At 48.4% G+C, this 26,079-nt stretch overlaps 1 protein-coding gene across 1 annotated transcript in view; it reads left to right on the top strand.

The window, feature by feature from the left end:
- ZNF143 (zinc finger protein 143) overlaps positions 1–26,079 on the top strand; it is a 415,284-nt gene that overhangs the window by 149,241 nt on the left and 239,964 nt on the right. The window contains exon 3 of the mRNA XM_086955969.1: positions 3,313–3,405. Within this exon, the coding sequence (XP_086812095.1) occupies positions 3,313–3,405 (93 nt within the window). The remainder of the gene's footprint in view (positions 1–3,312; positions 3,406–26,079) is intronic.

The following is a 26,079-nucleotide window of genomic DNA, read 5'->3' as shown; positions in this document are numbered from 1 at the left end:
TAAAGCATTGGTAGTGTGCAGCGCATTAACAGATGTGCTAACTCTCCGAGGATGGACTTTTCCTATGGAGCAGGGTCAAGACTGATTGGCATATGTAGTAGAATTAGAGGGCATGGAACGGGCACTTATAGAAATGATTGCCACCGCTAATTATGATTTTTTTTTTCTGCATTTGTTACAGCCTGAAGAAGTGCACATAATTTTGGGATAGAGAGCGGTTGCATAGAACCCAACCTCCTTTTCTGCTTTTCACAACCATAGGGTTTAAAGTTAGGGCACTGATACTACAAAGTAGTTAAGCGCTATGACTATGTATGTGGTCCTTCACAATTGCTTTATTAACCGTATTGCTTTCTCAAATTTGCTTGAAAATGCACCATTTGCCCACTCTTTTTTCAAAATTTTCTCGGGGGAGAATCCCCCCGGACCCTCTTATGGCAGTCAAGCTTGACCGCTACGCTCACTAACCCCTCTGCACTAAGCCACAACTTTTATGCCTCACAACTTTCAAATGTCACCACCTGCCACTGTTTATCAGAGGTGGTAACCACGACCAAAGCACTTTCCTACTATGGTAATCTGTGAGATTCAATGTAAAAAGTATCTCATTTCAGGCTTGAATAAGTACAGCAATCCACCCTTCAATGCCTATTGATGGTCAATACGTCAGGCCTCATGCCTTTATCGTGACTGTGAATAATGAGTGGATCAGGCATGTAGCCTTGATCATTGACTTGCCCCCATGACCAACTGGTTCCTGCTGTATCGAGCAGTAGCTTTCCCACAAAGTAAAAAATGCAATCTAGGCACTCTTTTTCTGTTGAAGCACATATCTTCTACTCAACCAAATGCTGTATACATTGGAACCAACAAGTGGGCAGAACTTACCACCCTTCCTCAGTAGTACTTCTAAAAGCTTGTTTCGGTTTATCATAAAAGGTGTGGCGCTAGCTACACTGGCAAGCCAAACCTAAAATAGAATATGCATGTATTGTTCAGTACCCTCTTGTGGTCAGAAATGCTTCTGGTTTCAATAGTTTAGACAGCATACCACCATTGCTACAAAAATAAATGCACATTTTTTTGGCCTACCATTTATAGACTTTTGTTGCAATTGGTGTTGCAATATTTAGCAATGCCAATAGCTCAAACTTAATTAATGCGAGACCTATTGCATTACAAATGCTTATTTTATTTATTTTTATTTATAAAGTTTTATATAGCGCAAACTTGATCCCGGAGGATATCAGAGCGCTTTACAATTTGAGGCAAAGGTAAGATAGAGCGAGGGCGATAGATAGATAGAGTGAGGGCGATAGATATATAGAGTGAGGGCGATAGATAGACAGATAGAGTGAGGGCAATAGATAGATAAAGTGAGGGTGATAGATAGAGTGAGGGCGATAGAGTGAGGGCGATAGATAGAGTGAGGGCGATAGATAGATGAGGGCGAAAGATAGATAGAGTGAGGGCGATAGATAGAGTGAGGGCGATAGATAGAGTGAGGGCGATAGATAGAGTGAGGGCGATAGATAGAGTGAGGGCGATAGATAGAGTGAGGGCGATAGATAGAGTGAGGGCGATAGATAGAGTGAGGGCGATAGATAGAAAAGTGAGGTTGATAGATAGATAAAGTGAGGGTGATAGATAGATAGAGTGAGGGCGATAGATAAATAGAGTGAGTGTGATAGCTGGATTGAGACCATCCTCCACTATAGCCCATTGAAGACAATGGTTCCCTTTTTGGTACCTGCTTTTATAAACGTGCTTGTTTCATAGGAATCGGATATGATTGACCCAGTTAGCTTGCTTCCAAAAATCCTTCTCCATTAGTGAGAAGTCCTTTCTTCGGTTGGAGTCTCACTCTATTTGGGAGAAGGAACAACAGGGACCCTTCTTGGCTGCTCGTAAACATACGTGTTAACTGCTGGAACGGCTGCGATGTGTTAACTTTGCGGCACAAAGAGCGAGAATACATTGGTTAATTAAACAAGAAACACCTTGTGTTCCCATTCCTTCAATCAGAATAGCCCCAGATAGTTATGTGCACACACTGGCAGAAATACCCCACTCTTTCACTGAATACTGCTTAACTCTATACACTGCAGAACAGCGCCTGCCAACAGAGAAGAGGCTGGCTTATCTAGCTTGGATTCCTCTAGCATGGGTTACTTGGAAGCAGGGTTGTGATCTGGGTTACCCTATCACTGAAATGAGATAATATCGGCCGCAGGGTGGCACTGTTTAAGTTGCGTTTGCCTGCAGACAGGGACGGGCTTGGCTTTCCAAACTTTAAGCACTACTTTTTGGTGCAGCAACTACCTTTGTTGAGGTCCACCTTGACGATTGACTCTCACTGCAACCTTCCTGGAACTTGGAGTGCCTCCTTTGGGTTTTTCACCCAGTGCGCGTCATGGCCCCTACCACAACTACGCCTACTTCAGGTGCCCCTCTACTACTTTTGGGACTACTTGAACCTTGAGGCCTCGACCACCCTATACTTATCAGCTATCCCCCTCCTAGTTCACCATGCAATAGAGGGCTTCTCATTCGACGCACGTTGCAACACTGGCACGAGGCAGAATTAACCTCCCTGGGCAGCTTTTACCAGAACAGCATATGAATACCCTTTGATATATTAGTAACTCAGCATAACATGCACAGTGGGCAGTTTTTTGCATACCATGCGCTGACTCACTCCCTCAATACCTGCAGGCACCCTGCAGTAACTGAGCTGCCAACATTCTGTGTGACGCAGTAACTGAATATGATGGGCACTGATCACCGCTTGACTACCTGGCTTGTGAAGGCAATCTGGAAACATGCACAGACTCATCTTACTCGCCTCCACGATAAACAGGAAATGGAGCTTGGCCACACCCTTCCTGAGAATAGGGGGTCTTGTACTTATTGTGCTTTAGTATTTAAAGAGCCCAGACCTCCCAGCTAAAAGCTACTATCGTTTCCAATGTGTGTACCGGTAGGGTAACGATTTTGGACCAATGACGAGGCATCGAAGGACATGACCATATCATGTGGTACATATCAGGATCAATGAGGGAGCAGTGGAGGCCAGCAGCGTGGGCCTGGGGGAATAGCTTATTAGCTTTAGACGGGGACATGTAACCCCTGTAAATCTTGAAATATTGTATGAGTTCAAACCTTACATTACGAGAGACCGTAGGTGGATATGGTAGTATTGTTTCCCACTCTTCACCCTAACCCATGACTGATAGTTTATGACTAGGCATTATGCATTTTAGTCATCAGGAACATGTCCACACAAACTGATAGGTTCTGTTTCTTTTCTAGATGGAGACAACTTGGAGAACATGGAAAGTGTAAGTCTCCAAGCAGTTACCCTGGCAGATGGTTCCACAGCGTTTATTCAGCACAATTCCAAAGGTAAGAGTATGCCCATTGGGCAAGTTACATTTCAAAAATATGTTTTGTTTTGTGTTATGGTGAAGTATACATGCATGCTGTTTTTAAAAAGCACATCAGTTTAATTTGATCACACAGGTCCCTCTATCTCCATGTGCAGTAGCTAAGAATTGATTGACCGTCTAATGTTAACAATCATAGCAAGTTGTTCCTTACTTTTATTACCCAAATTATTTTAGCTTATTGCTTTCAGGAACCCATTGCAGTGGTTCTAATTATTTTACCATCAATGTTTTCTGTCCTTTCTTCTGGTGAGAACTCCCCAAGTAGTTTATTAGGTTGCGCTAAAAAACATGACTGTGGTTGGTGGACATTTTTCTTTCAATTTATCAGTGGTGGCTGCTACCGGATGAGGGTGGTTGGGGGGAGGAATGTTTTTTTTTTTAAAAAACAGACTTACCTTTAACGGCTGGCCACCCCCTCTCCTCCGCCCATGTCTCATTTGTCCCTGTGGGCATCGGCAGCAAGCATCCGGCAGACAGGCTCCCCTGAGCCAATCACAACGCTGCAATACAGCATTGTGATTGGTCTGAGTGCCATGGATCGGCGCTCAGATTTGACCAGGCTGTGTAATGAAGCTTGGGAGGAACATGCAAAGTGTGCATGAACTGTTTGGTTGTCCCAAGAGGGCCGGCCAAATAGTTTATGTGCAATTAGGGAGTGCACAGCACTCCTCCCCTGCTCTGGCCAGCCCCACCCCACACTGCACACAGCAAATAGGAAAATAAAATGACAATAATGATACGCTATTGCCATTTTATTCATCTCTTATGCGCAGTGGGACAACGCTCTTTCGCCTTAGCAGAGGAGCTGCCACTGTAGACATGGACTTGATTATTCTGTCAGATCATGCTATGCATACATGGGATCTGGAATTTGAACTTGGAACCAATAACAGAGACTAATGGAGGTTCAATAAAACCTTACGCATTAACAGGATTACAGAGCAAAATTTAATGGAGGGTACTGAAACGTATTGTGAAGAAAATTACACAGGTGAGGTATCCCTTATGTCCTTTGGGATGAGTTTAAACTAGTGCTTAGGGGTCAATACATAGCAATATAGAGAAAGACTAAGCTAGCGGGGGATAAATATAAAATCACCGGTTCTCTCAACATTCTCCAGGAAGTGGCTCAATTGAAGGGTCAATTAAATCTTCTTGCAACAGAGAAATCACAAAAAAGCCCTTTTGTACTTAAAACAAAGGTTTTACAAAAATGAAAATATATCAGACTTGATTTTGGCGAGAGGGCTGAAGATTATCTATGCTGCCAGAAGAATTTGTTTAGTAACAGATCTGGGTCGACTCGTATTCTTGGAAGAGATTAAAAGGGAGACATTTAGAGACTATTATGAGAAACTATGCCAAATAACATATAGACCCAGAGACATTTGCTGCTGTTATGAAAATATTTAAAATGCCAAAATTAAAGTTGTCTATTAGTCAAGTTGTGTTAGCCCTGATTACTGTAGAAGAAGTCTCGAGGGTGATCTAGGACCTCCAGCTAAAAAAATACTCCAAGCCAGGACCTACTAACACATTTGTTTTTTAACCATTTCCATAAGGAATTAGCCCCAAGACTAGTGCCTTTATTGACTACCTTTTTTCTGACACGGTTGGTCTTCCTCTCAATGGCTAAGGCAAATATCACTTTCATACATAACCTCAGCAAATCTTGTGCCTGGTGTAGGCCAGGAGCGTTACCGGACTCGGATGGCAAGATGTTCACCAAGCTCCTGGTGAATAAACTCTCCCCTCACTTACTCTATTTATTACAGGTGCATCAGTCTGGATTTAGCCCTAATAGACAGGCGTCAGATAATGTCAGGCGTTATTTTGAGATATTATAGAAAAAGCAACTATTCATAAAATTCTCTTGCCACTTCTCTCACTAGATGCAGAAAAAACTTTTGACCGGGTCAGGTGGTCATTTCTTAGTCGAGTGCTTGAGGTCATTGGTCTGGGTCCAAATATGAGAACTTGAATAGAGGCTAATAATAATCAGAAGCCAAATGAAAGACTACTGTTTAAAAAAAAATTGTCTTTATTGATTTTCAAGAAATACTTATTTGTCCGACATGGTGGGGGGTATATTACCATACACAACTGTACTGTTTTAATAATGGCCTACAAGAGAAGAGGCATAAGTAATAACATCTCCACAAAGCAGCGATAGTCATTACACCATAGTATCTAGTCCTATAGTGTTTGAAAAACAGTTGGTTGAGTACGTTTAAAACATGTTTGTAACATTTTAACCTGACAGCAAAGGTGTGGGGGGGGGGGGGCAAGCAATGCAACTCCTGTTTTGGGTGCTTCTTTCTGTGGTGAAGGGGGCTTAAGAGTCAAAAAACCGTTTGACGTGTGGGGAGTGCAACTTTCTGTAAGTGTAACCTGATTATTGCTGAGAGTGTGATAACTTTAGCTCTATCACCGTGAGATGTGTCTTCCAGTCTGTGGGGTTAGGGCTGGCAAGTTAGCCCGGTACTGTGCCACAAGATATTTCTGTTTCGGCCACCAAGGCTCTGCAGAGATCCGCAAGTACAGCTGAATTGGGGGGGCATAGTATAGTTAACAGTTAGGGGCTCCGAGTCCCCCTTCTGATTGTGGGGCATACCGCATAGTGAGTAACACATGTGCTCGATGCTTGTCCCTTATAAGAGAAAGCTATAAGGATCTAAGGTCACAGAACAGCTTTTGGGGTAATGTGAAAGGGAGGGACACGAAAAAATAAAGGAGCCTAGGCAGTAGTATCATTTTGGATATAGCTACTCGGCGCACTGGGGAAAGCAAGAGTTCCGTCCAAAACGATAGAGAGGTATCGGGCGCCTCCTAATACTTTGCCCAGATTACCTTCTATTAGGTCCGGTGCTGAATGATAGACCTGCACCCCATGGTATTTAAAAGTGTTGCAGGACCGGGGGAGGGGAGTGTTTGGTAGATCCGCCCTCTGTTCAGCAGACAAGTAACATGGGGAATAGGAGGGATTTGCCCCATTTAACTTTTAGCCCCCATATCCTACCAAAGTGGTCCAATAACGGCATTAAAGCTGATAGTACTGTTGGGGCCCGCACATATAAATCAGTGTGTTATTGGCATTTAACATGACTATGTGCCAATGGTTGTAGGCTTCGATGCCTCAGTCACATACATGGGAGCGTAATGCGCTGGCCAGGGGTTCCATAGCCAATGTAAAGATAATCTGTGATAAGGGGCACCCCTGGTTTGTGCCTGGTCCAGTTTCTAATGGGTCTGAAATGATGTGACCTATTTTTACTTGTGCTATTGGCGAATTGTAGAGGAGAGAGATCCACTTTAAAAAGTGCAGGCCTATGTCGAAGGCAGTCAGGACGACAGTGAGATATCCCCAGCCCAAAGTGTCAAACACCTTCTCGATGTCTAAAGAGGCGATCCAGGCCAGGCCGTTTATTATGCATGCCCATTCTAGGACATTGAATAGCCGACGGAAGGTGAAACAATTATTTCTGCCAGGTATGAATCCATTTTGATCTGGGTGCACCAGTAAGTGGGTTATATCAGTTAGCCTGTTGTCTAGGACTCTGCCGAGAATTTTGTAATTTGAATTCAAAGGGACAACGGACGAAAGGAATCTAGTTGCAGCCGGTCTCTGCCTAGCTTGAGTAATGCCAAACGTACAGCTTCAGGGAGCTAGGAGGAGAGTATACCGTTCTCGTATGCCTCTTGATATACTCTGTGTTACTGAGGAGCCAATTGAGTGTGAAATAGTGTATGAAATTCTAGAGGCCACCCGTCCGCGCCGGGGGTCTTACCCGTCGCCAGTTTCTTGATAGCATCTACAATTTCAGTTTCTGTGTTGGAGGCTTCTAAAACTGTACGTTTCACGTCGGAGATTCTAGATAGGTTTATGTTCTGAAGGAACTGCAATACCTCTGGCATGTCTGCCGCCAGAGGAGGCTCGTATAGGAGGCATACAGGGTGCAAAATGCTGTGTTGATTTCATCTTGCGAGTTTACTAGCTATCCCCTACTTCATTTATGGCTGTGATCATGTGTTGTGGTGAGGTGGATTGGAGAAGCCATGCCAGCAAACGGCCTGCCTTGTCTCCCTCCGCATGTCTCCTGGCTATGTATTCCCTATGCTCCAGGGTGCCAAGCTGGTCCAGTACAAGTCTGTGTCGTATTTTTAGTTTTGGCTAAAGAAGCTGCGGCCAACGGGGTGGGTGGGAGTGCTTGCACAGTGTTGTCTCAGTTTCCAGGGAACCCAGTTTCCGTCTGAGTGTCATGCATGCGCCATAAATTGCCATAATCATGTATCAATGCAACACAACCTTGAGTGAGTTCACTGCTCCAGATGCAGTGCCCTTGTTGTCTTTATATTAATTTGTTATTAACTCTGAGAGGGAGGAGCGGAGCGGGCGAAGAATACTGGTTAAGGGAGAGAGATCGGAATAGGTCCCCTTCCGCAGGGGAACATGACAGGGATGCTCAACGGCCCATTTTCTTTTGGCCTTGGAGGTGAAGCTGTTTGCGGTCAGGATTCAAGACCAACAGAGAATACAGGGAATATCCTTTTGGGGGAGAAAACATAAATCCATCTATTTGCTGATTATATCTTACTTACGTTGGTTCAGCTGGAGAGATCCCCCATGGGAGCACTGGAGGTTATCCAAGGGGACAGCCAAGTCTCTGTCTTTAAAATCATTGAAGGTAACCCCAACATTTTAAAACCCAAATATCTTCACTAACTCAACTTAGAGGAGCCTAGGAGAACATTACATATCTGGGGATGTACCATTCTCCAAACTTGAATATGTCATCTGCTGTTAACTATGGTTAGTTGATTCGTTTGGGCAGGGAAGACACCATGGGTGGCTAGGTGAGCACTGGAAACAAGCAGAGGGGCGTGAAGACTATAGGGTGCCTGATTTGAGCTGCTACAATTGAGCAGCCCCACTTTGGGTTCTGTTTGGCTGGTCCTTGTATGAAACTGAATACACATGGAAGTTGCACTCATGAGTCATGCCCCATGGCATGTAGCATGACTTTTGTAAGGGAATGGCTCTTTTTGTATGGTCACCTCCAAGGTTTTGGACTGATACTGCTGGTTTCTTGACTGTGAGAGGGCACTGAGGCCTGCTAACCCGACCTCCATTCCAGTGCCCTGCCCTTAAAGTTTGCATGTCTGTTTGACTTATACCCAAGTGACATAAGCTAACTTACCCAGGGCCTGTTAGTTAGAAAGCCAGCCCAGGGACTGCAACACTGGTTGTGCCACCCTGGGTGTGACAAAGGTAAAACATAGATTCCAGTCTGCCCGGAAAGACTTGAAGGGCATTTTTTTTAACTGCTAACTCGAGTTTGCCGTTTAAAGCAATGGCAAAGCCCCATCCTCCCTTTTTAATATATGCCAGTCACCCCTAAGGTCTAGCCCTAAGGCAGGGTGGTTTATATTAGTAAGTAAGTACTTTTACAGGTTCCAACAGCAACAACCTACATTTGTAATTTTTACTGTGAAAAAGGCTAATAGTCCCCTTGGCGAGTGCAGAGTTAAGAGCAGACACCTCAGGCTTTCTAACTTCTGACTTTGAAAGTAGATAGTGTGAGGTATCAAACAACTCAGGGGCTGCTCAATTGTTTAGGCAGACAGGCTGGCATTGGGGACATTTTCAGGACATAAGCAGGGAAAAAGGGCACTCCTGGCACCCAGACTAGATGTCATCGGACTGTAGAAGAGAACCAAAGGAGGACTGTCCTGCTGCCCAAATGATCCGGAGAAGATCCACTTATGTGAGCTGCACCTGCTGTATCTGGTGGCCCTGCTGTGTCCTGTTTGTGGAGAAGTCGACTCCTGAGCCCAGCCGAAGAAAGAGACTGCAAGGGTCAGTTGGCTGGCCTCATGTTCGCAGCACAGGGCCACAAAAGCTGAAGAAGCTGGCTGAGGCAAGTTGGTAGCCCAGATTCTCGAATTGCTGCACCTCGCCAAGTGCAGCCCAAGAGACCAAGACCCTACACGAGTGTGCTGGACACAGAGAGAGTCTTCGGAGTGCCACTAGGTCACCCAGAATGCAAGTTACTGTCAAAAGAAGAAAAATGCTGAATCAGTTGTACCGGGCGACTGAACTTCTGCCAAGCTTGGGAGGACTTTGAGGGATGTCAACTCCTGTGATTAGGCCCTTGAACCGGGAAGTAGCCCCGGAAAGACCCCCATCGACCACACAGCCTCTTAGGCATCCTTGATCAACTTCAGCATCCTCTATCCCTTGCATCAGGACCACTCCATAGAACTCAATGGAAAGGAGCCACTGACTCTGGAACTGAACTGGAGGATGCTTCTTTCGTCAAGGTAAATGTTTCTGTGGACCTTGCTGGTTTCGAAGTGTGAAATTTGTTGATTTTGCCAATGCTTGTTTGCAGTAAAGTAAAAAGTGTTGATTTACTATACCTTGTAAATTCTGTATCTCTGTACCCTATTGGTGGATCTTTTTAGTTTTGGTGTTAAAAATGACAAAAAAAGTGTATTTTTAAATTGGTGTTCGAGTTCTTGAGTTTTTTTAAATGTCTTTATTGTTTTGGTACCATTTAAATGCTTTACACTTGTTACTTCGTTTAAACCTGACTGCTCAGAGCCACAGCTACCCAGGGTTGTGCTAAAGGTGTAACAAACTAAATCTACTGGTCCTAGACGGGTTGGTAAGTGTATTACATGGTGAGATCTCACAACCACGCCATATAATACATTCCATTCCTCACAGTTTCCTAAGTCCTCCTGATCTAAAGTGAGCTAACTCTCTAAAATACTACATTCCACGTTAGAGGATTTAAGTGGGACGCTGTGTCAAAGAGTCAGACTATTACCTCTTTTTCCATGCCAGGACCTTTCAATCCTCTGTACAGCAACCCAAATTTCTTACCTGAAACCCCCGGAAAATATTTCACAGTTAACAAAGAATGGATGTAGAATGTTGAGAGATATGTTTCAATGGGGCAAGGTTACAACCTTCAGCGAATGTAAGAAAGAATTCCACAGACGGATAAATTGCATTCCTGGCAACTGTGCCGCTGGGTTCCGGTCTCCAGAGAATAAGGAGTCAGCTAAAAGAAAATTAACTCCATGGGAGAAGTTGTTAAAAAAGTTTAGCACAACAAAATGGTTGATAGCTAATATATAAACCATGTTTAAAAACCCAGGGCCTGAACTATGATGGCAGCGGATCCTGGGTAGAGACATTCTGCTCTGGGCTGCCAGGGACAATTGGGCCTGTATTCCTTCTGTGTGCTGTAATATCTAAAATAAGGAATCCATCTACAAATCTATGTTCCTGTAGCATACTACCCCTGCTAAGGTGAAGAGAATGTTCGGGAATGCAGACAGTAAATGTTGGTGTCAGTATGATCAAGACTGTCATGCCCAGTCTTTCAGACTTTTTAGGAATACATTTTAAGGCGCGTTATAGACACTTTGGAGTATCCAGTATTGGCAGACCCTGCGGTATTATTTCTTGGGATGAAAACTTCAGGACTTCAGGGGATGACCAAGAAAGATTGGAGGGTAATGATAAATATGGTTCTCGCAACCAACCAACTGATAGCTTGACAGTGGAATACCAAACCAGCTCCAAACTTCCAAGAATGGGCTGCTAAGTTGTAGTCATTGCTGGTAATGGAAAAGATAATGTTGGATCTCAATAGCCAAGGGGCAAACTTTCAAAAACTGGGAGAAAGACTGAATTGAGATGCCCAGTAGGACTGAGGTTGCTGAAGTTGGGATCCTTGTGATCTGGATGGCCTGCATGTAGGATGGTTGCTGGATTTGCAGCAAAAGTAGTGTACTAACCTAGTGAAGTGAATCTAGATTTTGACCTAGTACCTGGGATGTATGATGGATGTGGGAAGAGGGGCTAGAGGTGGCGGTGGGGAAGGTTTGTAATGTTAAAGCTAATAAAATACTTTGGGGAAAAAGGACAAATGGGTAACTTAATGTTCGAGGCATGAGGGCTGCTGAATTCATATCTGTGCATAGATCGCCGCCTAGTGTTGGGTCCGGATGATTGCACATTGTTGTCCTGGAAGAGTCTTCGAAGTATCACGAGATAGGTGGCTCCTCCCCTGGACTACAGTGCGCATGGGCATCCTCTCCATCCCCAGATTGTTTTTTTCCGCCATTGGGTTCGGATGTCTAATCTTAACTCCAGTTAAATTACTTGTACTCTTTCTATTCCTAAGGCCTTCTTAACGTCGGTATTGTATCGTTCGGTGCCTGGCCCTTTCGGTTCTTCGATCGGCGTCGAAAGAAGATTCTCTCGACTTCACAGGCCCAGACTACATCGACGATGGAACGGACCCCGTTTAAGCGGTGCCCCGTTTGTCACTCAAAGTATTCGAACTTGGATGTGCACCCAGTGTGCAATACCTGTTTGTCCCCCGACCACGACGAGTCGAAATGTTTCGCCTGCTCACGGTTCCGCTCAAAAAAGACCATCAAACTTCGACGCGCAGCACGGCAGTCGGCCCAGCGGTCGGCACCAGCGCCTGCAGACATCTTCGATGCCGGGGACGAGGAACTCTTCCAGGATGAGGAAGAGGCGGAAGACGATGTTCCCGAAGAACTGTCGGAGCCGGCGTCCGAGCAGGACTCCAATTTCGGGATGGACGAGCCAGATGAGGAGTTCGCCCACGACCAAGACGTCGTCGAGGTAGGGGACGACGATCAGGCCCTTGCGGCCGTTGATGACGACTCCGGTGGACAACCGAGTCCGCCCGCAGTTCCAGGGCCTATCATTAACATTCAGCCCTCTCCGGCTCCGGTCGAGGCATCGCCGAAAGGCCTTAGCCAAGATCCATCCTCTCGGTCTACAGCCCCGCGACATAGCCAGGCTAAGACCCTTTCGAAGGAGCCATCGGTCGATTCAGCGAAATCGAAACCGAAACAGACGGAGCACAAATCGAAACCAAAACTGCTCAAAATGGTGGTCGGTTCGACGTCGACGTCCTCCTCGAAGGCTGTCGACGACCCTTCGACGCCGAAGATGCCTGTCGGCGCCAAGACTGGGACTTCGAAGCAGGGTTCTGCCACCAAGACGGTTGCCTCGAAGGCCTCGACGTCGGTGCCCGCGTCGAGTTCCAAACATGGCAAGAAGGGCAAAGGACCGTTGGGAAAAGGTCTACGGCCACCCCTCTCGGGGCTCAAGACTGGGCTGGCTAAAAGGGTCGAGGCCACGGGCAAGGACGCCCCGACTTTGTCATCAACGCCCAAGGATCGAGGCGCACCGCGCCGGGAGCTCAATTCGACGCGGTCGAGCGAGCGGCCTACACAGGTGTCGAAGAAACCCGAAACAAGCGCTTCCGGTTCGAAGCATGCGGACTCGACGCCGCTTAAGTTTAGCCTTCCGCCCACGACCCGTCCAAAACAGCTCAAGGTTTCCAAGATGGCGAAGGTGTCCTCCCATGCACAGGTCGTCTATCATGAGCCTTCTTACGACAACCAGGCAAAGCTGTTTATTGATTCGGAGTCGGGCAGGCTTACCGTCCACAAGCGGAAGATCGCGCCTGAACATCCCTTGGAAGGTTACAAGATTCCCCTCAAAAGGAAGATGGTCTCCGCCACCTCTCCGGTTCTTGTTGAACCTATTCAGGACTACTCGCACCATGCTGTTCAATCTCCAACACAAAGTGAGGAGGACTTAAATGCGGACTATAGCCAAATGGGCTTCTCTTACAATACTGACACTGATCAGGATGTCTCAAATCAATGGTCAGGAGCGGGAGATCAGGGTGATGACCCTGATGACCCCCAGACCGCACCAGACTCTCAGTCCTACATTGTGAAACCATCACCAACTGAGGACACTGTTGCATTCAATGCTTTAATTGAGCGGGCAGCCCTCAACCATGACGTCGAGATGCATGCTGAGCCAGTGGATGAGGATTTCTTGTTTGATACCTTCTCCACGTCTGAACGCACCACCAAGACTCTGCCCATGCTTATTATTATTTCTTTTTTTAAATGTATTTTTATTGCAGAATTAGAAACAAGACTTCAGTATAGGCCAATCAGTACACTCACAGCGTCCCAACCTTAACAATGATAGATATATCGTACACAGCCATTCAGCCCACTTCCCGGAGGCTGGGCGGCGAGCCAGGTCTGTCCTTCCAGGAAGATGCTACCGTGTACTCCTTTTCCCGGTATCCGATCAGCTTCACCTCTCGGTATCTGCTTTTAACCCCCTAAAACCCCCCCCAAGCACCACCCAGCGAACTCAGAATTCTCATGGGAATTACGCTAACCGCTCGTACCCCAGCAAACACAATGCCTTCTATAGCCCTCCAGCACCCTCCGACCGGATCCTCCCAGTGTTGTAACCAGCGTGCCTACCTTCCATCCCGGGAACCCCCCACTCCCGGGTCAGTCCCAAGGTCTATCCACTGAGTCTGGTCCATCCCGCTAGGTCAAGCTACCTCCCGTAAAACACCCCTGTGAGAAGGTGGCCTGATATGCAGTGGTCACTATTCTAGTGCCCACTATGTATCAGTCCAGCAACCCTTATTGATGATTGGTTGTAAGTCAACCTTATAGACCAGCTATCCTAGTAGCATGGATACGAGCAGTCTAAGGCTAAAGACTCGAGAGGGCGTGTTAAGCCAGCTGTTTACCACACATATACCCCTTGAATACCAAGTGAAAGGACACCACACAAGTGTTATGAAAATAAACAGTTATTTATTTAAAGATCACAACAGCCCTGTACTCTTTATGAGGACAGGGTACTAAGCACAAACCAAAACTCTTACAAAAATACTTAAGTTAGCACAGTATATACAAATGCCCGAGGGGCACGGAAAACCATATACTCTAAAAGTGGAATGTGAAATTCCTAGCAGGTAAGTACAGTACTAATAGCTTTTGGAATCGCTAGGACTTGACTAGGGAATCGTTAGATTACGACTAGGAGGCCTAGGGGACTCGGGTGCAGTGTGTGCACTCTCACGCGAGATGCGGACAAAAGTCTATGGTAGCTAGGAAGTAGAAAGTTAGTGTTCTCGGGCGAACCCGACCTGGTAGGGAGAAAACGAAAGTAGATTCTGACCCTTGGATAGTGAGGCTATGCTGGGGCACCGAAATGCCGAAGTTACCTAGCCCAGGGGCTGCAGCTGCATAGGTCTGAAAAGACGTCGGGAATCCTCGTAGACGGACCAGGAGCCGGAAGAAAAGATGCTGGCCGGTGACCAGTGAAGAAAGTTCAGTTGGATCCAAGCCTGGAGCTCGAAGATAGATGACACCTGAAAGCAGAGGGGACCAAGTTCGAGACTACTAGCCAGTAGTCAGTGGGCACCAGGAGGGCACCGGATGGTAGCCACCGCGACAAGGTGAGTGGGTGACGCTTGACTCGAAGATCTCACGGACCAGGAGGCGTTGTCGGCGACCAGGATGGAGGATCGAGCTGTCCCACGAAGATAGAAGCTGTCGGCATCGCTGGACCCAGGATTGGGCAACAAAGCCTTGGCAAATTCAAGCCCACGCGGTGGACCTAAAATGGCGTCTGGAGTGGACCAGGAGGGTCCGGGGTGCCTCTCTTGAACAAGGAAGCAAGGGCCAGCCTGGAGCAACCAGACCAGCAGAAGAGTTGTCGTCGGGCGTCGTTCGGAAGGCCACAAGCCAGCCGGCTAGTAGCCAAACAACGCGGTGCACAGCAAACAGCAGAAGGGCCCCACGCCGATCGTGGAGATGCAGGGAGGCTGATCTTGGATGCTGGAGCTGCGCAGGGTTGGGGCTTCTCGGACCCCAAAGCACTCACCAGTGGAGGACACGGTGGGCTTGCAGTAAAGATGTCGTGCAGTCTTGGCGATCGTCGGTCCCTCGAGGTCTCGTCGCACTCACGGTTCTCAGCTTGGCTGTAGAGGTGAGTAGAGGTCAGAGGTGCCAGGGAAGCCGGGTCTCGTCGAGCTGGGTCGTCGGATTCGTGATGAAGGACTTGCAGCAGACCGCAGTGTTCTTTAGGATGGTGCCCGCTTGATGCAGGGTGACTACTCCTTAGCCACAAGGGAGAATCTTGAAGAAGAAATCGTGAAGTCCTTTCGAAGAAAGTGGTATCTTGATTCCAAAGATGATCTAATTTGAACAGGGGGCCCGCTCCTATCTTTATACTAAAAAAGGGGGCTGACCCGGTGACTAGGTCCTGCCTATGGGTGGGACCAGGAGGGGGGTGGTTACACCCCTCTCCCCTGCCGGACTTCCCCAGGCCAGGGGCTGGTGTGCCCCTGGAACTGGTTCTGACTGGCCTATGCGTAGTGAGCACCGGGGTGCCACTCAGCAGTCACCTTCCTGAAAAGCCCTGCCTACCCAGGATACACAAAACCATGTCTGGGACGGTGCTAGCACCGCCCCGGACAGGAAACCCTTTGTCCAGGCCTCCCTCGCTGGAAGGACTCCCAGCAGCAGGAGGTCAGACTCGTGTCTGTGGTGGCAGCATCCATTTTGTGGAGCTGAGGCTTCAGTTAACTTTAACCGGGGTTCACAGTTACATACATGTCGTGTCCCTCTAGAAGGGTGGAATGCTAACCCCGTCGCCAGAATTGGCGAGGGGTTAGTATTCCAATTCGTATGACACCTTACTCGACATGTTTTGATAAAGCAATACCAAAGATAGCATTTAACCGCGAGGATTATAATGCACTTAAGAGTATATGGTATGCGATATCATGGAACAGCTATTAGGACTTGATTCCGCAAGCTGCAGACAGGCTCAGCTCATGCCAGAGCACCATCTCACACGATTCCAAGCACTCTGCCTTCAGGATTGTCAAGGCCTGCCATAGGAGTGACTGATAGGAATCTGTGTGTCCATTTTAGGGTTAGGTATAGGTATACTACACCTACAGCAAAGGGTGATTACACGACTTTGCCCCAGCTGTCATGCAGCCAGTTGTGTCAAATTTAGGAGGCCAGCCAGGGGTGGCATAATACATGCTGCAGCCCCTGGCAGCCCTGGGTACACCTATGCCCTGAGTTACAGGGTCTGATAAGGTGGCCCAGTACCAATTGGTAGATGCACCTAGGGTACATGAGGTAATTTAGAAAGAGAACAGCCAGGCTGTGGGTCTGATTGGCAGGCCCACAGCCAGAGAAAGTCGTAAACCAGTGAAACAAAAGCAAAAAAATCTGGGTGATCATAGGATTGCAGACCCTACTCTCCTACATGACCCCCCCCAAACTTTGGGACAATAAGCTAACCTTGACCAGGTGAGTCTTCTTGTTCTAAGTGGAAATATCTGGAGAGCCCATCGGCATTGCCATGATCAGTACCAGGTCTATGTTCCACTGTAAAGTCCATCCCCTGTAGGGAAATGGACCACCTAAGCAGTTTGGGGTTTTCACCCTTCATCTGATTTAGCCACAAGAGGGGCTTATGGTCGGTCTGAATCTTGAAGTGAGTGCCAAACAAGTATGGCCTCAGCTTCTTCAGGGCCCAAACCACAGCAAAGGCCTCCCTCTCAATAGCTGACCAATTCTTCTCTCTGGGGGTCAGCCTTCTACTTATAAAAGCAATGGGCTGATCCTGACCATCAAAATTCAGTTGAGAAAGAACAGCTCCCACACCCAACTCAGAAGCATCTGTTTGGACAATGAATGGTTTGGAGTAGTCTGGACTCTTAAGGATAGGTGCTGTGCACATGGCCTGCTTTAGGTCATCGAATGCTTTTTGACAGCCTGCTGTCCACTGAACCTTTTTTGGCATTTTCTTACTTGTCAGTTCATTTAATGGTGTCACAATTGAACCATAGTTCCTGACAAACTTTCTGTAGTATCCAGTCAGGCCCAAGAAAGCTCGAACCTGAGTCTGGGTGGTTGGAGGAGCCCAGTCCCTGATTGACTGTATTTTGCTCTCCAGTGGCTGAACCTGGCCTCCACCTACAAGGTGGCCCAGGTATACAACCTGTGTCTGCCCTATCTGGCACTTGGTGGCCTTGATAGTGAGGCCTGCTGCTTGCAGAGCCTCTAACACTTTCCTCAGGTGGACCAGGTGATCCTCCCAGGTGGAGCTAAAGACAGCAATATCATCTAGATATGCTGCACAGAAGTCATCCAGCCCAGTAAGGACTTGATTCACCAACCTTTGGAAGGTGGCAGGTGCATTTTTCAGACCAAAGGGCATTACCACAAATTGATAATGCCCACCAGGGGTTGAAAATGCTGTTTTGGGCTTGGCCTCCTCAGCTAACCTGATTTGCCAATACCCAGCTGTTAAGTCAAATGTACTTAAGTAGTTGGCAGAAGCCAATCTATCTATAAGTTCATCTGCCCTTGGTATTGGATGGGCATCAGTCTTAGTGACTGCATTGAGACCCCTGTAGTCTACGCAAAACCTCATCTCTCTCTTACCATCTTGGGTGTGAGGCTTTGGCACTAGAACTACTGGACTAGCCCAAGGGCTATCTGAGGGTTCAATGACTCCCAATTCCAACATTTTCTGCACTTCAGTTTTTATGCAGTCTCTAACATGATCAGGCTGCCTGTAGATCTTACTCTTGACTGGCAGGCTGTCACCAGTGTCAACCTCATGGGTGCACCAATTGGTCTGACTGGGTGTCAGAGAAAACATATGTCTGAAAGACTGAAGAACCTGTTTACAGTCTTTCTGCTGATGTTCAGAGAGGCTGCCACAAAAGACAACACCATCTACTGACCCATCATCAGGATTCTGAGTGAGCAGGTCTGGGAGAGGGTCACTCTCTTCCTCCTGTCCCTCATCTATGGCCATGAGCAAGCTCATGTCCTTCCTGTCGACATATGCTTTGAGCCTGTTGACATGGAGTACCCTGTGGGGACTCCTGGGAGTTCCAAGGTCCACCAGGTAGGTGACCTCTCCCTTTTGCTCAAGAATTGTGTGGGGCCCAGACCATTTGTCTTTGAGTGCTGCTGGGGCCACTGGCTCCAACACCCACACCTTCTGTCCAGGCTGGTAAACAGTCAGGACAGCCTTTTGGTCATGCCAAGCTTTTTGAAGTTCTTGACTGGCCTTAAGGTTTTCAGATGCCTTCTCCATATACTCAGCCATCCTGGAGCGGAGACCAAGTACATAGTCCATTATGTTGGTTGCAGGCTTTTTGAGAGGTCTCTCCCATCCTTCCTTCACCAAATACAAGGGGCCTCTCACAGGATGCCCATACAAAAGTTCAAAAGGGCTGTAGCCAACCCCCTTTTGTGGGACCTCTCTGTAAGCAAACAGAAGGCAGGGCATCAGGACATCCCATCTACGCCTGAGGGTTTCAGGTAGTCCATGAATCATCCCTTTTAGGGTCCTGTTGAACCTTTCAACAAGCCCATTGCATTGTGGGTGATAGGGTGTAGTGAATTTGTAATTGACACCACACTCCTTCCACATAGCAGTTAAGTAGCTTGACATGAAGTTTGCACCTCTGTCAGAGACAACCTCCTTAGGGAAGCCCACTCTGGAGAACACTCCAACTAGGGCCCTTGCCACCACAGGAGCTGTGGTGGTCCTAAGTGGAATAGCTTCAGGATACCTGGTGGCATGATCCACTACCACCAGTATAAACTTGTGCCCTGATGCTGTCTGGGGTTCCATTGGACCAACAATGTCAATCCCCACTCTTTCAAAGGGCACCCCCACCACAGGCATTGGTATAAGGGGGGCCTTTGTGGTGCCACCTGACTTACCACTGGCTTGGCAAGTGACACAGGAGCGACAAAACTCCTTGGTATCCTCATTCATGTGAGGCCAGTGAAAGTGTGAGACAAGCCTGTCCCAAGTCTTTGTCTGGCCTAAGTGACCTGCTAAGGGAATCTCATGGGCCAAGGTAAGTAGGAAACCTCTCTGAGACAAGGGTACAACCAGCCTCCTGGTCATGCCAGGCTTGGGGTCTCTTGACTCAGTGTACAGGAGTCCATCTTCCCAGTATACCTTGTGGGTACCTGTGGCGTTCCCAGCCGCCTCAGCAGCAGCCTGCTGTCTGAGGGGTTCAAGAGAAGGGCAGTCTAACTGGTCCTTCCCCAGGTCTTCCCTTGAGGGTCCCCCTGAACCCAAGAATTCAACTTGATCAAGTTCAAACTCTCTAGGCTCAGTTTCCCTCAATTCCTGTAGGTCAGCCTCCTCTGAGACTTGATCCACAACCTGGGGCAAGGGGGAAGGCACAGCCTTAACCCTACTGCTCTTTTTCTTGGAAGGTGTCTGGTCCATTGTTCCAGGATCCAGCACCTGTTCAGTGGGGCATTTTCTGGCCTGTGACCTGGTCACAGCAAACACATGTGCTGGCAAGCCTAACATTTCCAGATGAGTCCTCTGCTCCACTTCTGACCATTGTGATGACTCCAAATCATTGCCCAACAAACAATCCACTGGGAGGTCTGAACTAACTACAACCTTCTTTTGGCCAGTTACCCCTCCCCAGGAGAAAGCTACAATTGCCATACTATGATTGGTAGTGACATTGCTTGCATTGGTCACCAGGAATTCTGTACCTGGCATGATCTGTCCAGGGTCCACAAAGCTAGGTGTCACCATTGTGACACTGGCACAAGTGTCCCTATAGGCCTGAGCCATTTTTCCATTAATAAAAGGTGTCTGTCTGTATTTGCCCAAAGTATTGGGACTGATGTCAGGGGACATATCCATATCCCCTGTACTGACAAGGACAGCCTGAGTAAGGGTGCCAACTAAGTTGTCACTCCCCTCAGAACCCAGGGTTAACCCTACTAAACCCTTGGGAGGTGCACTACCACTGCTGGCTGTACTAGGGGGCACAGGTGCCTTAGGGGCTGCAGTGGCAGGAGTCTGCCCTCCTCCTTTCTTGGTGCACTCACTAAACCAGTGAGTTTTACTTTTGCAGTATTGGCACCACCTTTTAGATTGGCCTTCTTTCTTCTTTTGGGGAGCCTGACCCCCACCCTCTTTGGGTTGTTGGGGACCTGTCGAAGACTTCTGGTCATTTTGTTCCCCTTTTGAATCCTTACCCTTCTGGTCTGCTTTCTTCTGACCACCTTGATTCTGGCCCTGGTTCTGTTTAACTCTTGTTCTAACCCATCTGTCTGCCTTCTTTCCCAATTCTTGGGGAGAGGTCAGATCTGAGTCAACAAGATGCTGATGCAACAACTGGTTCTGACAATTGTTTAAAATTTGTTCTCTCATCATCAAATTGTACAATCCTTTATAATCAGTAACCTTACTGCCCAGCAACCAGCCCTCAAAAGCCTTAGTGGCACAATCTACAAAGTCAGCCCAATCTTGAGACTGAGTTTTCTGGGTATCCCTGAACAGCACCCTGTACTGCTCAGTGGTTAGGCCAAACCCATCAACCAGTGCATTCTTCAAGACTTGGTAATCATTAGCATCCTCTACCCTTGTGGTGAGGAGCTTGTCTCTTCCTTTACCCTCAAAGGAGAGCCACAAGATAGCTGCCCACTGACTTGGGGGAACACCTTGCACAGTGCAGGCCCTCTCCAAAGCAGTAATCCATTTGTGGATGTCATCCCCTTGTTTAAAGGGGGGCACTATCTTACCCAGGTGTTTTGTATCAAAACTCCTTTCCCTATTGCTAGGTACAATGCTGCCACCAGTGGGGACTGCCCCACTCAATTGTTGCTCTCTAGCAAAGGCAAGCCTTTCTTTGGCCAGGGCAAGTTCTTCCCTTTCAATCCTCAGATTGGCTGCCTTTTCCTTAGCTTCATACACTCTCCTCTGGGGAGATGTCATTCCCCTTTGAGAGGAACGTTGAGAGCCATTGGTATGAAGGGATCTGTTAGAGCCTCTAGATAGAGACCTAACTCGTCCATTCCCAATGTTAAGCTGACCTGAGAGTGGCCCCAGGGCTCCCCTAGAGTCCCTCTCATGTCTGCTTAAGTTGGTCCGGGTTAGTCTAACGACTTCTACCTGTCCCTGGTCTGCCTCACCCCTAGACTCCAAGTCATCATCCTCATCATCAGCATCATCTGCTTCCTGAAGGGGATGGTCCTGGCTATCAAAGGGTCCCTGTAGGGAGGGCATGTTGCCTTCTGAAGTAGAAGGGTCTGGGTTACCAGCCCTCCTTGCATCATGAGTCTCTAAGAGACCAATCAGAAAAGCAGTTGTGGGGTTAGACCCCTGCTTTATCTTCCTAGAGGTACATACTTGTCGTAACTCCTGGAAGCTAAGCACAGCATATCTTGAAGGTATGACCTGTGGAGGGTCAACTGACACAAGGGGAGACTCAGTGTTTCCTCCTTTGTCTGACATGCTGATTCTAGTGTGGTGTAAGTGATGCACCTACCTACACTATGTGTTACCTACTGGTCCCTTGCTAGAGTTGCAGCCAAGGTGTGCTAAGCCTTGAGGAGCTACAACAGCTGGTTCAGTAGAACTCAGAGTATTCTAAGCTTTTAGTTATATGTACCTAACAGTACTTATGTGATCTTTCAACAAGATATTCTTAGGATACGTGTGGTAAAACAACAGCAAGCTCAAATCCCAACCGCTGCTCACCAATGTGAGAAGGTGGCCTGATATGCAGTGGTCACTATTCTAGTGCCCACTATGTATCAGTCCAGCAACCCTTATTGATGATTGGTTGTAAGTCAACCTTATAGACCAGCTATCCTAGTAGCATGGATACGAGCAGTCTAAGGCTAAAGACTCGAGAGGGCGTGTTAAGCCAGCTGTTTACCACACATATACCCCTTGAATACCAAGTGAAAGGACACCACACAAGTGTTATGAAAATAAACAGTTATTTATTTAAAGATCACAACAGCCCTGTACTCTTTATGAGGACAGGGTACTAAGCACAAACCAAAACTCTTACAAAAATACTTAAGTTAGCACAGTATATACAAATGCCCGAGGGGCACGGAAAACCATATACTCTAAAAGTGGAATGTGAAATTCCTAGCAGGTAAGTACAGTACTAATAGCTTTTGGAATCGCTAGGACTTGACTAGGGAATCGTTAGATTACGACTAGGAGGCCTAGGGGACTCGGGTGCAGTGTGTGCACTCTCACGCGAGATGCGGACAAAAGTCTATGGTAGCTAGGAAGTAGAAAGTTAGTGTTCTCGGGCGAACCCGACCTGGTAGGGAGAAAACGAAAGTAGATTCTGACCCTTGGATAGTGAGGCTATGCTGGGGCACCGAAATGCCGAAGTTACCTAGCCCAGGGGCTGCAGCTGCATAGGTCTGAAAAGACGTCGGGAATCCTCGTAGACGGACCAGGAGCCGGAAGAAAAGATGCTGGCCGGTGACCAGTGAAGAAAGTTCAGTTGGATCCAAGCCTGGATCTCGAAGATAGATGACACCTGAAAGCAGAGGGGACCAAGTTCGAGACTACTAGCCAGTAGTCAGTGGGCACCAGGAGGGCACCGGATGGTAGCCACCTCGACAAGGTGAGTGGGTGACGCTTGACTCGAAGATCTCACGGACCAGGAGGCGTTGTCGGCGACCAGGATGGAGGATCAAGCTGTCCCACGAAGATAGAAGCTGTCGGCGTCGCTGGACCCAGGATTGGGCAACAAAGCCTTGGCAAATTCAAGCCCACGCGGTGGACCTAAAATGGCGTCTGGAGTGGACCAGGAGGGTCCGGGGTGCCTCTCTTGAACAAGGAAGCAAGGGCCAGCCTGGAGCAACCAGACCAGCAGAAGAGTTGTCGTCGGGCGTCGTTCGGAAGGCCACAAGCCAGCCGGCTAGTAGCCAAACAACGCGGTGCACAGCAAACAGCAGAAGGGCCCCACGCCGATCGTGGAGATGCAGGGAGGCTGATCTTGGATGCTGGAGCTGCGCAGGGTTGGGGCTTCTCGGACCCCAAAGCACTCACCAGTGGAGGACACGGTGGGCTTGCAGTAAAGATGTCGTGCAGTCTTGGCGATCGTCGGTCCCTCGAGGTCTCGTCGCACTCACGGTTCTCAGCTTGGCTGTAGAGGTGAGTAGAGGTCAGAGGTGCCAGGGAAGCCGGGTCTCGTCGAGCTGGGTCGTCGGATTCGTGATGAAGGACTTGCAGCAGACCGCAGTGTTCTTTAGGATGGTGCCCGCTTGATGCAGGGTGACTACTCCTTAGCCACAAGGGAGAATCTTGAAGAAGAAATCGTGAAGTCCTTTCGAAGAAAGTGGTATCTTGATTCCAAAGATGATCTAATTTGAACAGGGGGCCCGCTCCTATCTTTATACTAAAAAAGGGGGCTGACCCGGTGACTAGGTCCTGCCTATGGGTGGGACCAGGAGGGGGGTGGTTACACCCCTCTCCCCTGCCGGACTTCCCCAGGCCAGGGGCTGGTGTGCCCCTGGAACTGGTTCTGACTGGCCTATGCGTAGTGAGCACCGGGGTGCCACTCAGCAGTCACCTTCCTGAAAAGCCCTGCCTACCCAGGATACACAAAACCATGTCTGGGACGGTGCTAGCACCGCCCCGGACAGGAAACCCTTTGTCCAGGCCTCCCTCGCTGGAAGGACTCCCAGCAGCAGGAGGTCAGACTCGTGTCTGTGGTGGCAGCATCCATTTTGTGGAGCTGAGGCTTCAGTTAACTTTAACCGGGGTTCACAGTTACATACATGTCGTGTCCCTCTAGAAGGGTGGAATGCTAACCCCGTCGCCAGAATTGGCGAGGGGTTAGTATTCCAATTCGTATGACACCTTACTCGACATGTTTTGATAAAGCAATACCAAAGATAGCATTTAACCGCGAGGATTATAATGCACTTAAGAGTATATGGTATGCGATATCATGGAACAGCTATTAGGACTTGATTCCGCAAGCTGCAGACAGGCTCAGCTCATGCCAGAGCACCATCTCACACGATTCCAAGCACTCTGCCTTCAGGATTGTCAAGGCCTGCCATAGGAGTGACTGATAGGAATCTGTGTGTCCATTTTAGGGTTAGGTATAGGTATACTACACCTACAGCAAAGGGTGATTACACGACTTTGCCCCAGCTGTCATGCAGCCAGTTGTGTCAAATTTAGGAGGCCAGCCAGGGGTGGCATAATACATGCTGCAGCCCCTGGCAGCCCTGGGTACACCTATGCCCTGAGTTACAGGGTCTGATAAGGTGGCCCAGTACCAATTGGTAGATGCACCTAGGGTACATGAGGTAATTTAGAAAGAGAACAGCCAGGCTGTGGGTCTGATTGGCAGGCCCACAGCCAGAGAAAGTCGTAAACCAGTGAAACAAAAGCAAAAAAATCTGGGTGATCATAGGATTGCAGACCCTACTCTCCTACAACCCCCCCTCCCCCCCAACTACTACTGCTACTGCTGCTGCTAATGCGGGCATTCCAAATCCGTACTGTCACTGGGGCACGTCACACATCAGGAGTCATTCGCAATCGCTAATAGTACACGAAATCCTCATGGACTATGGCTCCTCCTTCTCACCCTCCACCAGGTAATCACGCAATGCCTGCACCACCATCTCGCAAGCCCTTGCCAGTTCCAAACAGCTCTCCCTGCCAAGCCTAGCAGCCTGCCGCATCCTAATAATGCTTTCGCAGCCCGCCCACTTCAACAGCTCATTCGTCCATCTCCTCACCGAAGGGCCTTCCTTAGATTTCCAGTACCAGGTTATCTCCCTTTGTGCCAACATGAGTCCCAAATCAATAAATTTACTTGTAATTCTCGTTTTTTTAGTATGAGGGAACCAGAGCAGGAGACACGCCGCCATATCAAAGTCCACCTCCCTATCAGTCACCGCATTTAAAAGTTCCCCCACCTCCAGCCAGTACGTCCCCAATGTCGGACACCCCCACAACAGGTGATCCAAATCAGCCTCGGGCGCCAAGCATCGTGGGCACACCGCGTCAAGCACCTGGAAGTATCGCTTTATCCTCTCCGGAGTCAGGTACGCCCTGTGTATTACAAAGAAATGCACCTGCTGAAATCTTGCGTTTCTCGTACCCTTCCACGTCCGCCTCAGGACCTGGCTCCAGACCGTGTCCGGTATGGGCTTGCCTAAGCTATCCTCCCACCGCGACTTCAAAGCCAGCATTGGCGTTAGCCCCTCGGTCAACATCCTCGTATGGAGGCATGTTACCGCCTTAACAGTGCCCGCAGCCATCACCACGTATTGACACGCCATGGTCACTTCCGGCTCCGCAAGCCCTACCCCCCAATGCTTTTGCATCACCGCTACCACTGCCGCGTGCAATAGAAAGGTACCGTCTGGCAAGCCAAATTGCTCCTGCAACGTTTGATAGGGGACTAACGCGCCATCAAGGTATAAATCCCCCACCATCTGTAGTCCCAGCTCTTCCCACTCCAGGAGCCTGGACCAGTCGCCCCCATGCGGTAGCGTGGTCAACATCCCCAGCGGTATCTCCGGGGCATACGGCCGGATTTTCCTCGCTCTTTTCAGACTCCTTTGCCAGCACATCTTAAGCGTCCTCTCCTCCACCGTGAGATCCCTTGAGTCCAATTTCTGTTGCATGATAATATAAGATAGGATGCACCTTTGGATACCAGTACCACGGGCACTCTCAGGACCCCTGAACTCTCTGGCCACATTCTGTGTTAGGATCTGTAGTTGCGCCGCCAGGTAGTACAGTTCAAAATCAGGGACTGCCATCCCCCTTCAATCTTAGGCCTCATCAGGGTTTCCAGCGCCACCCTCCGCCTGCCATGGCCCCAAAGGAAGCCGGTCACCAACATCTTCAGGTCCTTGAAGACCCGCTGTGGGA

This window comes from Lissotriton vulgaris, chromosome 2_1 (assembly GCF_964263255.1).
Source record: "Lissotriton vulgaris chromosome 2_1, aLisVul1.2, whole genome shotgun sequence".
NCBI lineage: Eukaryota > Metazoa > Chordata > Amphibia > Caudata > Salamandridae > Lissotriton > Lissotriton vulgaris.
This window is presented reverse-complemented; position numbering and strand designations above follow the sequence as displayed.